This window comes from Hippoglossus hippoglossus, chromosome 5 (genome assembly GCF_009819705.1).
Source record: "Hippoglossus hippoglossus isolate fHipHip1 chromosome 5, fHipHip1.pri, whole genome shotgun sequence".
Classification (NCBI taxonomy): Eukaryota; Metazoa; Chordata; class Actinopteri; order Pleuronectiformes; family Pleuronectidae; genus Hippoglossus; species Hippoglossus hippoglossus.
The window spans coordinates 5680392-5695687 of NC_047155.1; the positions used below are offsets into that span (position 1 = coordinate 5680392).

The following is a 15296-nucleotide window of genomic DNA, read 5'->3' on the forward strand; positions in this document are numbered from 1 at the left end:
AATTAGATTATATGGCTGAATTGGAAAGATAAATGGCCTTGATGAATATGTTTCTAACAGCAGTATTTATTGAGTTTCCCATATGGCACAGAGGAGTGTGAGAGCAGACAGAGAAGTCTCAACCATGAGGAGGGCTAATGATATTCACAGCAGATAAACTCTATCTACTAATTCCACAAACGTCTGTCTGTCTGTTTGTGAAACGCAGATCTCAAGGACCGTTCATCTAATCGGCTCCACACTTGGTCTGTGTGTTCTTAAGGGCCAAGGGAAGTGGAGTATTCAATTTGGTGCGATTTTGACAAGCGATACTTTAAATATTAATATTATTTGAATAAGCAGTCAGTGGGGGAGGAGCAGCGGTCCACAACTTGGTGATACTGGTCAAAATTCTGATAATTTTGATGATTCGATTATTTTTATTTCACACAGACATTGACAGGTGTCGCGGGTACTGATCTCTGTCATGGCAGCAACATTCAGTTATTTTGAAAAGTTGTGAACTTGGGTATGAAGGTTGTGTCAGTTGCTTAACCTCTGAAATAGTGACATGCAACGTTTGAAAAAATTAACACCAGTTAATAAATCATTTAAACTTATATAAAAGCCACAAATAATGAAATAATAAAAGCCAGAAAATTCTGTTAAATTTGATTAAAAACGTTGACTACAAAATCTAAATTTTAGATAAACCAGATAGGATGAACACAATTCTAAAAAGCTCTGCCCACAACGTCCAGCACGCAAACAATGAAAACGTGACAGTATATTATAGGTTTGTGTGAGAAGAAATAATTGTGAAGTGGGTCCAGGGCATTACCAGACCAAGCACACACACAGACATGTTTAGAACAGGCACTGCACAGGCACCTTTAATCACCAGAGCATCTCTCATGTCCAAACCAAAGCTTGAAAGGCATCAGTGACAATGATCATTAACGGTGAGGTCTTCAATTTCTCTGATGCAATTTGCCACGTTGGAATTTACTCTTTTTCTTTGCATCACTTCCAACAGTTGTGAACAGATTGGGGTTTTGAATGTTTTGATCTCAGATATATACCCGGGCCTGCACATCGCTCAAGGATAACCAGAGTGGCAATCAAATTAAATAGTGAATACGCTGGGCCCTTGGGGAGGAGTCCGCTTATAACTTTCAAGGTTGTATATCACATTGCTTAATTGTGTGAGGATGGGAGTCCCCAGCTGTTGTCAAAGAATTAGGTTTCAGATCCCATATTATTTCTAAGCCTGGGATCTGATATGAAAGACGGTGCTTTGGAGTCTATTCCAGCGTGAAGCTCTGGCCTTGGCCCAATAACGCAGAATACAAAGACTCAATATCTCTAATAGATGGTTTACGGCCATGTTTGAACACCTACTGACTTCCCTAATCAATTAAAGACGGACTTAACAAGGATATTTCCACTCATTTAAATCCAAGATGATTTAATGGGCCTCGCTTTTGCTAACACACACACACACACACACATATAAGTGAGGCTTTAATTCATCCCATCATTTTATATATGTGTTGTCTTTTATTATACTGCACTCAGGGGCTGCTCTACTCTCTCTTGAACCATTTACCTGCTATGAATGCTTGATTCCTGACGTTGCTCTCCATTACCGAGCTCAGGACATGATGGGTGTTTTTTTATTAAGCAAGGCTCGTGAATTGTGAATGGGTGGAAGCAGAGTGGGCTCAGAATCTTTATGTGCAAAAACACCCTCGTCGGACGGATGTCTCCGGGTCCCTGAGGAAACCCACAGTAAACGGTTTTCACACATGAGATGAAAGGGAAATTAAAAATTTTCCGAAACTGAGGCGAAAAAAGAAATGTGTGGAACACTCAGGTGCGTAGAGCACGCAGGAGGAGGCAGGACATGACGTACCGCTGCAGCAATCGTGATTTTATTTACAACGGCATTAACAACTCTTAAATGTCGTTAACTTTCCAAGTTGACATCTTTGACGTCTACTTCTACATGTGTGGCTCCTTTTTTTCCATCCTGAGAGGTTTGTATTTTTTGGGGGGCTTTTTTGTTTTCGCATCCGTTGGGTGTTAGAAACATCATCAACCCGCCCACTCGCTCGCTGTGAAATTTTCCTGCTGTTTTCTCACATGGCCTCCCCTCGTGTACTTTTTGTGTGTCCGGAATTCATCTTAAATGTTATATAGAGCCATTTTTGAAGAAGCAGAACCGGCAATGATTGAAAAAACCCAGAAAACCCTGTAACTTCTTACATCTCACTTCTTTTATTGAAAGCAAGAAATAATACCACCACCTGGTTTGAAACGTTTTGGTTTAGTTCTGCTTTGGTCAGTGCAGCTTAGAAAAAAGGAAAAAAGTCTCTCTGACATTTGCTGGCACATGAATCATGCTTCTGAGAAAGTATACGTTTAGTGCCTTTTTATCTGCATCTTTCTAACATCCCAATGTGTCTACAACCATGTGGCTCTGATCTGATTAGAAGTTCTGGTGCACAGAGCAGAGCTATGATTTGGGGGAGGATGGGGGAGGTAGCAAGAACAGGTCAGGGCTCGTAAATCCCTTTTCCTTTTCATTGTAAAAATCAGTTTCTCCACAGCACAATCTCTCCCAAAGGGCCCGAAACAGCTGGTCCTCTACTAGGCAGCCTCCCAAACAGGCTGCCACCGCTCCACTCTCTCAGTCTGCCGTCCATTTATGAGCGCCGCATCGAGCCGTCTTAAAGGAAGAGGCCCATATTTGCACGTACTTTCAGCCCGCTGGCAGTCTGCCCTGTTTCCCCAGCTGCAAAGGATTGTGGGTTTTACATCAATAAAGACTTTCCAGTGTAGTAAAGCAACGAAAGTGAGATTTCAGTTCATCAAGCTTTAAACCATCTGCACTGGAAAAGATTGGCGGACTATAATACACCCATATACACACCATAAGCTAATTCTAAAATAGGCACTTCGGGGGCTTGAGGAGTTTTCACTTGCTTGCAGGGGTTAGGCTTTAAATCTGAGCCAGTCCAGCAAATCTGCCGACAGGGAAGATACAAGCCAGATAAGTATGTGTAGAGACAGTGCTGCAGAGGAAATGAGAGACCTGTCTTTTGTAACCGCTGAGCAAACTGTCATACCATCGGAAAACAGAATGGTACTTCACAGATTCTCTGCTGGCGGGTGGTACTGACAACCCTCATTATCTGAACACTGGAGCCACATGAAGCTTTGAATGATATTTGAACAGTTCTACTTCTTCACTGCAGTTGTTAGAAATGTTAAGGATATTTGGACTTTGGTTTTCAGCGGTGTTTAATGATATTGCTTTGAATATCCTGAAATTAGCTGGTTGGTCCTGAAGCAGCCAAAGAACATCTTAACGACCCTTCTCCGTCTTGATAAAAGTTAACAATGAAAACAGCCGGGAGAACAATGAAAATGTGTCTAGATGTTTATCATCTTATCCAAAATCTCCTATTTTTAGTATTTGATTTTTAAAATGTAGTTTAAATTACAATGTCGATAAAATAAACCAAAAAACTGTCGTGAACAGTGTGGAACATGGTGACAAATTACAATCGTTCTTGAGAGGGTTCTTTAAATACACAAAACATAAATAATTTTACAAATCACAAACTCAAAAAAGCCATTTTTAAATGAATCCCTAACTTGTTTCCCCCCCAAAGCTAAAAATGGACTAAAGAAACATTTCTGGTTCCTCAAAATACATTTAATAAAGAATGTAACATTAAAGTTCAATTTAAAAACTCTGCGAAGACACGCAGCTCTTCCGCGGTCATTTATTCTCTGGAGACCGATTTGGGATAAACAGACAATGTTTGAGCTGTTGGCCACAAGGATGTGGAATGAGGGTTTTAACTCACACAGTTTTGGGGGGGGAAACTGGACTCTGTTTAATCAGCAAGCTGCTTTTCAGCATTTAAACAACTTCCAAACTGGCATCTGTGAGGAGAAAATTTCCACAAACCACAGAATGCATGTCAATATGCTACAATGCTGGAACAGCGAGTGTGGGCGGCAGTCTTCTTTTTCCCTGATTTGGTCGAATGCACACAAATATTTTGTTTTCTTGAGTTAAAAGGTTCGTTGGTAGTGCAACAACAGTAGAATGCTGACATGAGCTGAACAGAGCGGCGTTTTATTTTACCAACGTGGCCGTGTGTGTTAATGTGCCAAGAGCCATTGGCTACACAATTAACAGGAAAATAGGAAACTATAAGGCACATTTACATTAAACAGTTTATATACGGTGTACATTGTACCTCTGGCACAATCATCCCATTATTTAACTATTATTTTTAAGCATTCATGGTTATTCATATCCAACAAATATCCCTAATTCCTCTTACCTAACAGCTGCATCGGACATGTTTACAAGCTACATGATGTACAAATTGCATGCATCACATCCCCTCCGGTTCTATTCTGACACATGGCAATGACGTTTGGCTTAACATTGGAATCACGCTCATCTAAATAGGTACGAGGTTTGCCGCAATGAGTGGCACACAAAAGCAAGGATTATAAAAGATCATCTCTGCTTATAAAGTTCCTGACCCCAATTTACACGTAAAACCTTCGAGGGGATGAAGCTGGATGAAGATCGCATGATTGCAGTGATCTATGCGAGTGAATCGAGGCTACGTAAAAAAAAAAAAAAAAACGAGGCATTAGTGACATCCGAGTAGGAGCAGGAGGAAGGCAGCATGGTGGGTGCAAACCAGAAACTCCAGACAGTGGCAAGACGGTCGCTCAGACAATGACAACTCTGTTTTTCAGCTGCCTTAAAAGGAATAATAAATATTTAAGTCACCGCAGGAATTTGAAGTACGGAGGGTGTTTGGTATCATGTTTGGCAAAGAAGACGGGGGAGAAAAGACAGGCTGAAATATACATAAAGGGGTCGGGCCATTGTTTTATCACAGATCCATTTTCTTAATTAGCCAAGTTAACTCCATAAAGTTTATAGAAATAATAATAAATTCAGTTCTTATCGGCTCATGACCCCTTTTTGCGTCATCACCTTTATTTATGATCTTTTATTGCGTTATCCCCGTCGTCGTGATCTTGCATGTAAAGAGTAAATAAATGACTTCATTAAAGCACAGTAAATTATTCAAGCTCTCCAGTATATGCAGCTAATGCACTCAAAAATAATTAATTGTCTGTTCGCATGATGTTCTCTTTTACAGCCCACTGGGCCAAGAGATTATGGCCTTTTAACCTACATTCATATTCAGGTGACGTGCGTACACTCTATTCCCCCCCCCCTCCTCTGCACAGACTTAAAGCTGCACGTCTGAGATCCACAAAATGTCCGCAGACAAAAAAAAAAAAATCCAATGTTACTGAATGATTTATGGACAAAAATCAATTAGTTAACTAATTTTGACATTCCATATGCTTAAACCCCTCAGGGGGGGGTCATAAAAAAAAATTCATATTGCATGCATAGGTTATGTAAAGTCATCTGATGAAGCTCACTGTCACGGCTGAAAGCTACTTACAGCTCACTTTATCGCCAAGCTTTCTATGTCGCACTATATCTCACTCTGTCCCTGCATGTATTGCTCGTCTTGGTCGGTCTCTGTAAGCAGGCTGTGCCGTATCAACAGGAGCATGAACGCGGTGCACGCGTGTGGTTGGCTGGCTGTCGACCAGAGCAGCCCTCTCTCAAGGCTCTGTCAGTGCCGGGCTCCAGGTGCACGCTGAGGCCTCCTGTCTGTCTGCCCGGCTGACCTACACTGGCAACCACCATATGTGCCCTTCTTAACACCTTCTGTCACTGTCACGCCGCACGTCATGTACACTGGTGGTCCCTGTCTGACTCTCTGTCCGTCAGCCTCTTTCAGCCCACATCTCTTATCGCTCTAATGTAATAAGAGTTGTGCCGATAGTGTAGCAGGCGGAATTTTCCCCTGTGTAACTTTATTGGAAAAGAAATTCCAGTTAACATTGACACTCACACAATCTATTTTAGGTTTAGTCATTTTCAACATTATGATAACTTTGGCTGCCGGGCGTCACTATATCAAAACAATAACAGAAGACCTAGTTTGATGAGGTCGATGGGATCATGGGAGTTGTTTCCTTCACTACCATTTCTCTTCCTATATTCTTCTTGGTTCGCTTGTTTCCTCTGTGTGTTTGTGCTTTATACAAAGAGCTTCGGCGACAGAACATGCAGCAAACAGAAATGAATAACTGTGATTCATTGTGAGAGACAATACAAAACAGAAGAAGGAGAAAACAGCCGACTGGCTAACAGCGTGTTTTTTCATTTGCCCTGGAAGTTAAAGCAGTAGACACAGGTAAAGTGGATATGATGCAATCAAAAGGCGACCAAAACGAGCTTGAATGAAACTTGGTATTTCTCTGGATATGAAGATTATTGTAAACATTTTGGGGGATGCAAGTACGCAAATAAAAATTTGTATAATGTCTCTTTTTAGACATGTTAATGAATTATATTGTATAAACTTGCTATTGTATCTTTTAATGTAAGATTCAAGAAGTGGGTTTTCCTGTTCTATTATTTACCTCAACTGCACCTACATTTAATATCTACAGTTCTGTGAAACTGTACAAATAATTCTGCTGTTTGAATTAGGAGCACAATGCCATCCATTGTGTACGAACCGTCTCCAAACCAGTTCTGTTGCATAGATTAAAATGACTCTCGATGAGACAGGCAGATAATAAACCACCAAAGCCATGTCTTCGCCATGAATGAGTCACTGAATATGTTCTCCTTTTTTTTTTACTGGTGTCACTGTCCTAAAGTCAACAGTGTGGTAGTAGGCACGTTTGGCTGGCTGGTGTGTTGACACATTCTGGCAGTCCTACCTGGCGCTGCACCAGTGCTTTTCACACCACGGCCCAGTGGAGCAGCAGAGTCCCTGGTAGCCTGGTTACAGTAGACCCGGGGCAATTTGGACAATAATTAAGTCATAAATCTTCCCTCGACCATATGAAAAGGCTGCACCCGATTACACCCCCCCCCCCCCTCCAAGTAATGTGGTTCCCTGCCACAATCAGCTAGTTCACCTGATAAGAAACCAATCCAGGGCCTCTGCTTCTCCATGGCATTAGTCGCAGATGCCACGGCTCACCTTGAGTTAATGAAATGCCTAAACAAATATGTCCTCTGGAATCTACCAACCACTATGGAGTGCAATATAGCTTACACACACACACGCGGTATATGGAGATGAGTTTTATTTGTTGTGCAATGCTGGATTCTCTCAGAATACTGATGGCTTGCATTTAGCGAGGAGATAATCTCTCTTCTATGCACTAAAGTTGATGATGCAGCTGCTCCACAGTAAACTATAGAATAACTGACAGTCACATTACAAGTTAGCTTATTGGTTTGTGGCCTCATAATTTCAACCAACAGCCTCATCTGTATACAATAACTGTGCATTAGTTGTATGATAAAAAAGATTCTGCTGGCTTCATGCCACACGAGTGACATATGGTGATGACTATAATTTCCACCAAAGCCCTTGGTTAATCAGAACCATGCCATTTTAATATGAATGGCTGCTTCAGCACAGGCTTGAGGGGTCTCACCTGACATCAGACGCATGCTGACGTGTGTGCAATGTGTGGGTACATATGTACACTATGTGTGTGTTTGCAGTCTGTCGATCCAGACATGTCTCAGGCTGCGTGAAGACAAAATGGCAGAATGTAGTGCTGAGAATCTATTAAAAGAAAAAGCTGTGAGAAAACACTTGATTAAAACATTGTGGTGGGAATGTGGTTTGAGCAGCAGATGCTGAGCCGGTCCCAGACTCACACGTGGCTACCTCGAATGACAGTAACACAGAGAAGCCCTCATTTCCTGAATGAGAAGTCAGTCCCACTCCCTCTCTCAAACCAATTTCATAAACAAACACATTAAGAATAAGTATATGTCTTAAGTCCATATGTTTAAAATATTGGCCTCAAAAAAATAATGTTAATAATACTAATAATGTTTTTTCTATACCTTTCTACTGTTCTCATCACTTCTCAATGTCAAAACCAGAAGTTTAGTCGGTCTCTGAACACTTTCTCCCCTTCGCTGTCTGTGGCTCTCAGGGCCCAGGCCCCATTCACTCATACTGAAGGAGTAAATCTTCACAAGCAGGTCACAAACACAGAGTAATTTCCCCAGGAGCTTTCTAAAACAGTTGGGCACTGTAATTTTGGTGAATGTCAGCCAAACACAATTAGCTTGGGACTCTTTTCAGTGGCGAAAAAAAATAATCCACATCTCGTGCCCCATAATGAGTATTTACAGCAGCGGAATGATGTATGCGGAGGTGACTTAAAATAAACTACAGCACCTATGGTCGTGGCAATGAGTCAACATGTCAGAGTGAGGTGATGTATGTGCTTTTAATAGGTTTGGACAAAGATGGAGCTCTGTGGCACAGAGGAATGAGCTAATGAACGTCAGGCTTCTGGTTTACATTGAAAGCTTGTTAATTCACTGTTGGTTTGGGTCATTAAGTCACGCAGAGCATTACCATCCATCACCATCTTTACTTCAGCTGCTGCATTGGTAAATGCTTTCAAATCTTAAGGATGACTACAAATGCCACTTTGCTTGCATCTGTTTTTTTAAGAAGGTGACAATATAAGTACTGCAATACATATTATATTTGCCCCCCCCCCCCCCCTCTTGGTGTTACTGTATGTGAGACCTTTCACCACTCTCTCACCTGTCAGACCCAGTTAAATCACTGGATCACCAGACACACAATGGTTTCCACCATCAGTCCCCGACAGAAGGCGTCCAGCTTGCAACTCTCTGTCTTGCTCCCTCTGCTCATTTAATGTCGCACAGAGAGCAACACTTTATAGGCAAAGCAAAGCCAGAGTAGATTGCTTACTTGTGACTCATTATTATTAAAAAAAAGGGCTTGGAAGCGCATTTCAAGGCCTTTGAATATCCTACACAATACAAGTTTTGGGGGAATTAGTCATATGCTTATAAAATGAGCTTAAATGCCATTCAGCACGCCATCTCCTTTTGTGTGGCATTACAGTGTGTAATCAAGCGCCGCACTTTCCAGGGCAATCACGTCCTTTATCACAGAGGAACTGTCGCCAACCACCTACAGGGTGGGAGGATAAGCCCTGTGGGTAATAGAGTGTGGTGGGTGCTTGATTGGATATGGAGAGTGAGAAGTTTTGCTCCCATCTCACACCATTCTCTGCCTCTGCCCCCACCCTCCATACCAACAAGTCACAGCCGAGGATGGCAGCGCTCCACACAAGAAATGAAACACTTTCACGCCGCTCACTTCCAATTTACTTATTTATCTGTTGCTTTCATGGAAGGCCTCTGAGCCAGTGCGAGCTCACCCAGAGTGCTGATTGAGACACATATCTGTACACAAATATTTCAAACGCAGGTTTTTGTTCTTCTCCATCTCACGCTCTCATTCTCGGTGTAAGAGGGAGGCGCAGAGCTGCCTGAGGTAATTAGGGGTGACATGATGTTTATGTAACCTCCAAGCCTCACAAACCAGATGCAATTATGGGCTCCTGGTCCCTGTGACCCCGGCCCTGTTGCGTGGCACCGCAAAACTGCAATCCCATGTCCCAAGAGTGAGCCTGGTTTTCCAGGGTGACGGGTGGGGGTGGGAATGGGGGGAATGGGCCAAACAAGAGTTGAGTTCTTTTCACAGCTCCATCTGACAGGAGCTCTCGCCGCCTAATCCAATGTGACGGGCACTTCAGTCGAGAGGGCGCAGAGTCCCCCAATTTCCGCCAGGACCCCTCGGCAGGGGAAGCAGAGAAGCCAAAGGGTTGGGGTGGCGTACTTATTGTGGCCCAGTGAGAAAGAGTGGGGCAGGGGCCTCATTACAACGCTTAACTGCACTCACAGGCCCTCATTAACCCACCACACCAGTGACTCAAATCAAAACAGACAATAAAAAGGGGTCGCCGTTTGAATAAAGGCCTCCATTTTAGCGTGACTTGGAGTTCCAGCATTGTAACCACGGTCTTTATGGAACTTTTACACAAACAGAATTTCTGTAAACACAGACAATTGTTACAGTGGCTGAATTTAAGTGAATGAAACTCCTCTTAAATGTGTTCATCCAACTTTTACACACTTCCTGCTTCAATGCCGACATCTGGACATCTGGGAATTCCAGGGGAAAGTAATGAGAGAGTGAGAGGGTAGCTGAGAAAATACAATGTCCTCTGTAATAAAAGCACAGTTCTTTAGGTAGCTCTGTCACAGAAGACTGCCCTCAGGTGGAGTAGTCTACTTGGAGAGTTTTCAGGCTTAAAGTCATTTCGGGAGGGGGGAGGGTGGATGATGAGACGTGACAGGCACATACATATGTTGTGAATGGGATGCAAAGCCCGGTGCAGAGATAAAGCCAGGCCTGTATTCCCCGCCCCCCCCACTCATCAGTGCTCGGGGAGCAAAGCTTGGCACGCCAAATGATGCCTTTCATAAAGACAATTAAAGAGCAAATCAATGCTGCAGCCTCAGTGAAATAATTAGAGATGCGGCCGACTTCAACTGCAATCAAGTAGTGAAAAGAACGCAAAGCTCCAGTGGCTTCAGAGGAGAGAGGCTGAAGGAGATTCTTAAGTATATTTACAGAAAAGTCATGAAGGTTACAAGGGCACTTTTGTCATAACGCCTCCAAACACACAAGAATAGAGACCTAAAATCTTTAAAGCGAACATTTGAATTCACAAAGTATCTCACATAAACTATACACTCTGCCTAATACCTTGCTGTTTTCTAACTCTTCAAACGTAACACCACAACCAGGTGGGTGGAGGAGAATAGAGCCGTAACCACTGAACAGTGGATGAAGTGGAGAGACAGCAGCTAGCCTCAGCGAGCTCTCAGCTCCACAGTCTGAAAAACACAGTGATGAGGTCACACTGTAAAGACCAGCGGGCCATCACATTCTGTCTGTCGCATTGTCGACGGCACTCTCCGTCCCATTTTAGAGCCCTTAATCTGCATACATCACCACACAGGAGAGCGAGAGAGACGCCGAGTTAGTGCAGGTCTGTGCACCGTGCATTATGTGCTTGTAGAGGAGTGAGTGTGATGAAGAGGTACTGTACACGACAGAAATAGACGGAGGAGAGGAAAGAGGAGAGGAGAGAAGTGGAGAGGAGAGAAGAGAAAAGCACATGGGCAATATATAAAGTGGAGGGAAAGACAGATGGGCCCACTTACCAGCCTGGTTAGTGGTAATGTTGACAGAGGCATACTGGGGGGAGAGGGGGCTCTGATCTGACACCCCGTTGACAGCCTGCACCTCAAACGTGTACTGCGTGTGGGCCAGCAGGTCACTGATGTAGACCCGGGGTTCTGTCAGGCCCAGCTGACGGGGCAAAAACTGAACATTGTCCCCGCAGCGGGTGCAGCCTCCACGGCCTCCGCCGCAGCTCTTGCAGATGATGTTGAACACCACGTCCTCGCGGCCCCCGGAGTCCCTGGGAGGCATCCACTCCAGCATCACAGAGGTTTCATTGACAATGGAGATAACGGTCTGAGGAGATGAAGGGACAGCTGGAAAACACAAGAGAGATTTGCTAGTTAAAAGAGGAGCAAATTTGGATCTGATAGATTAAAACCTAAACCTAAACAAAAAAGAAGGAAAGACAAGTTAAGGCGGACTGGGTGTGGTCTTAGGTCCTAAATGTGTCTTGAAACCGCAAATTAGGAGCAAATAAAAATAAGTCAACCCCTCTCAGTGCATTTGTTTGGAGCCAAATGTGATTTGCAGCTAGAATGGCCCTCAATAGAGAGCATACCTCCACCAAGGCCCAACAGTCCCTTCAAATGCCTGATTCTTTTCATCAACATCCATTAATAATTCTCTGAAATCAAGATAAATTTTGAAAAATGCCAAATATCAACCAAAAGTATGATCTCTTTGGTGAAAGTGATGCAAATTTGAATTTGAGATTATATTAATTGTATTCCATAGCCTTTAATGTAATCTATACAGCACAAACACTCCTATGAGTCACAGTTTAAATGATGCAATACCTCTGCATGAACTACATAACATCGCATTGTTCTAATTTAATGATGGAAGCTGCGTCCTTGATAACTGAAATAACCTCTACACAGGGGGAGAGAAAATCCACAAGTTCACTCGCTTCTTTGAGGACTGAGCTGACTGCGATGTGAGCTGGCAGCGCCTCTTCCCTCGGGACGTCCATTTACACTCTCACTCTCTCTCTCTCGGTTTCCATGCTGGTGTCCACTTTGTCAAGTGTTTTCTTAACATGTATTCTCGACAATTTTCTCATGCAGCTTCGTATAGAGTTTCTGCAGCAGAGAGAAACCCACTGTTTCTCCTACCGAGGCATTCTGAGCAGCTCGGCCTTGAGGGGTGGAAACTTTCCACATGGTGCTGCACGGTGAGTGACAGGCCAAACAAACAAACAATGAGAGTTGTTTATCTTCATGTGCACCTAATTATGGAAGACGTATCCCTCCAGGAGTAATGAGATAAACAGTTCCACTCCGCCCACAACATCCTAAATTCCAATTGATAACTTCGTATTTAACCTCCTTTTAATTGGAAGCAATTAACACACATCCGGCTCTGGAAGGAAGCCCATTGGAGCGCCCTTCTTGGTGTCTCATACATTGGAAACATAACTCCTCCTTGGCATCTCCTTCATTGGAAGGAGGACTGATACACCCCCCACCATTAGCTGTCGGGAAGCTCTGATGGGCCCATTCCCTTGCTTTAATCAGGCCGGGCCCTGCTACGCTTAATACGGGTGACGTGACGCCGCCGCTTTCTCATTCACAACAGCTGCTCGACTCCCAGAGCCGGGCTTATGCAAATCTCCTTTGTTGGAAACCATCAAATCTTTTCCCTCCTCTCTCCCTTTCAACACGTAGAGAGAGAGAGGAGAGCGAGGGAAAAACACGAAGCGAAACGTTGAAAGGCGCTCCTTTTCTCACTCACCCCCCGTTTTGTTTTAGTAAGACCACACTCTATGCACCGACCCTCTCTCGCTTCACACACACACACACACACACACACACACACACAACGCCTCTCCCTCGCTCTCAAATTCCCTCTCCTTCATTTCCATCTATGTGTCTTTCTATCACACTTTACCCCTCCCGCGCTCACTTCTGCTTTAGCCTATCCTTCTGTCTCTCGCTCTCTGTCTCTCAACCTCGGTGTCAGCCTCAAATTCAAATTCTAATTCAAACAGCTTCATTGGCATGACAAGAGCGAGTCTCGCCCGGGCCCATTCTCCGTCCCTGCCGCATCACAAAGCGCCCGCGCCCCGGCCCAGTAACCTCTGCACTGGCCTGGAGTACGGGCTGTGTGATGTTGAGGAGGGGCGGCCGAGCCTTGTGTGTTGGGTCAGATCTGGGGACAACCACACTATGGGCATGTCAGCGTTGTGTTCATACGTGGGACGGCTCTGACAGGGTTTTTCTGTTTGGTATAACACAGACTACGACTGCACTTTGCTCCCAGGGTCTCATCTGCTGCGTTGTGTGAAATGCGTTTGTGTCAAAGTGTTCATATTTGAAATTAAAGACTTTCTGACAGGCACTGAACTCCAGACATTTTCATGAACTTTGCTAGAGGGGCTGTATGTGAGAAAACAAACACAATAGAGTCAGTTGCTTTGGATATTTTCTGGAACTTTTCCTGTTAGCACCCTATGAAAGGGTAGGGAAACTGAGCCCATGAGAATACAGCATGAAAATGTAAATTCACAGCGAGCGAGTGGGCGTGTTGGTTGCATTTCTAAATGCGACAGAAATGTAACTGGAAGAATACAAACATCTCAGGATGAAAAAGAGGTTCCATACAGGTTGGAGACTTGAAAAGACGAGAGAGCTTTTGGCGATAAAGGCCGACACCCTTTCAATACATGTTCATGTCTGAAAGCAACTTTTGTGAGTGTGTGTTCATGTCTGTGTCCTTGTGCGAAAGCTAGAAGTCTAATGTAACAAGCTTAGTACGATACATACTTGTGCACGGCATCTGGAGCGGGTCGGAGTCGGTGCGATAGTATCCGCTGCGGCAAACGCAGTTAGTGGCGCCTTCGCTGGTGGTGCGGCTGTTGATGGGACACTGCAAACAGGGCTCGTCTCCTTGAGTCGGCTTGAAGAAGTTTGACGGACAAGCTGAAAGATAGAGGATAAAAAAAATCGGGATGAATAAATAAACACAAAAAGAACAGTGAAGAAAAAATCTTTGCAGGAAAGACTTTCACGATTTAACAGCAGGAAAATTCAACCCTTAGGTAATACAATAAAGGGAATAAGGCTACAACTAACAACAATTTTGCTTGATTAATTACTTTTATTTGATTAATAACACATTTCAGTTATTAATCACTTTTATTTCCCTTTTGAGATGTGGTAACAAGAGAAGCAATCACGTGAGAATGAAAACAACACCAAAAACACAGCCGAGTCCAGCATGTAAATATATATCAGAGCAGCTAGACATATAAATACACGGCAGTAAAGCCTTGCATGTGAGGCAGCCCTCTCTGCAGATACGGCAACATGGAAACAAGTTGTAAGTTTGCTTTGAATTATTCAACACGCTCTAGTTGCCTGAGAAATCTCTGAAGTGCCCTGCTTTCTGTTAAGAGCCCTTTTAAGGGGGTTGTCTCTGGAAACCTGGGAGGAAAAGTAGCATTCACGATAAAGACAAAGATGAACACATGCCGCAGCTGCCATCAAAGTCTGTATATGTGCATCATCTGTGAGTTTGGGTGGATAACAGATTGTACATCAGTCGTTGTGGTGATGAACAAACTCACTTAGCTGTGTGTGAAATCCCCTTATGCTCTCCTGAGTCACATTCCACCTAAACTTTCACTGCTGAATTTTTATTTTACCCTTTTTCCAGCATTTGCTCCTGCACCACGTTTCAAGAGCTTTTTTTTCTATCTTGGGTCAAACCAGCTACAATTTTGCTTCAGGTAATCCAGCTCCCACCTGCTCCCTTGATACAAGGGGGAAATGCAGCTGTGTGGAGACAGAGGTGTTGGAAGCTGAGTAACATGAAAAATTCACACACGGGATGCACAGCGTCTCTGAAGCTCCAAACCCTCAGGTCTGTCTGCGCTGTTGTTTTTAGTAATGGTATAAAAAGCATCATAATCTTGTTGAGGCCGGTGAAAGACAAAAACAAAGCTTCTCCATCCATTTCTTGTTCTTGTATATTTTTTATTATGTTTGAATTTAATGTGGTGGCTTCATGGGAATGTTTTCTTTTATTAAATCCACTGTAAAAGCTGATTTGGATTATTATTAC

The 15296-nt window shown here is 43.5% G+C and overlaps 1 protein-coding gene across 5 annotated transcripts in view; it reads right to left on the reverse strand.

Moving 5' to 3' along the window:
- ephb2b (eph receptor B2b) overlaps positions 1 to 15296 on the reverse strand; it is a 118403-nt gene that overhangs the window by 21948 nt on the left and 81159 nt on the right. For all 5 annotated transcript variants that reach the window (XM_034585285.1, XM_034585282.1, XM_034585283.1 and 2 more), the window contains exons 4-5: positions 13997 to 14152; positions 11210 to 11545 (exon numbers count right to left, since the gene is read on the reverse strand). In XM_034585285.1, the coding sequence (XP_034441176.1) occupies positions 11210 to 11545; positions 13997 to 14152 (492 nt within the window). The remainder of the gene's footprint in view (positions 1 to 11209; positions 11546 to 13996; positions 14153 to 15296) is intronic.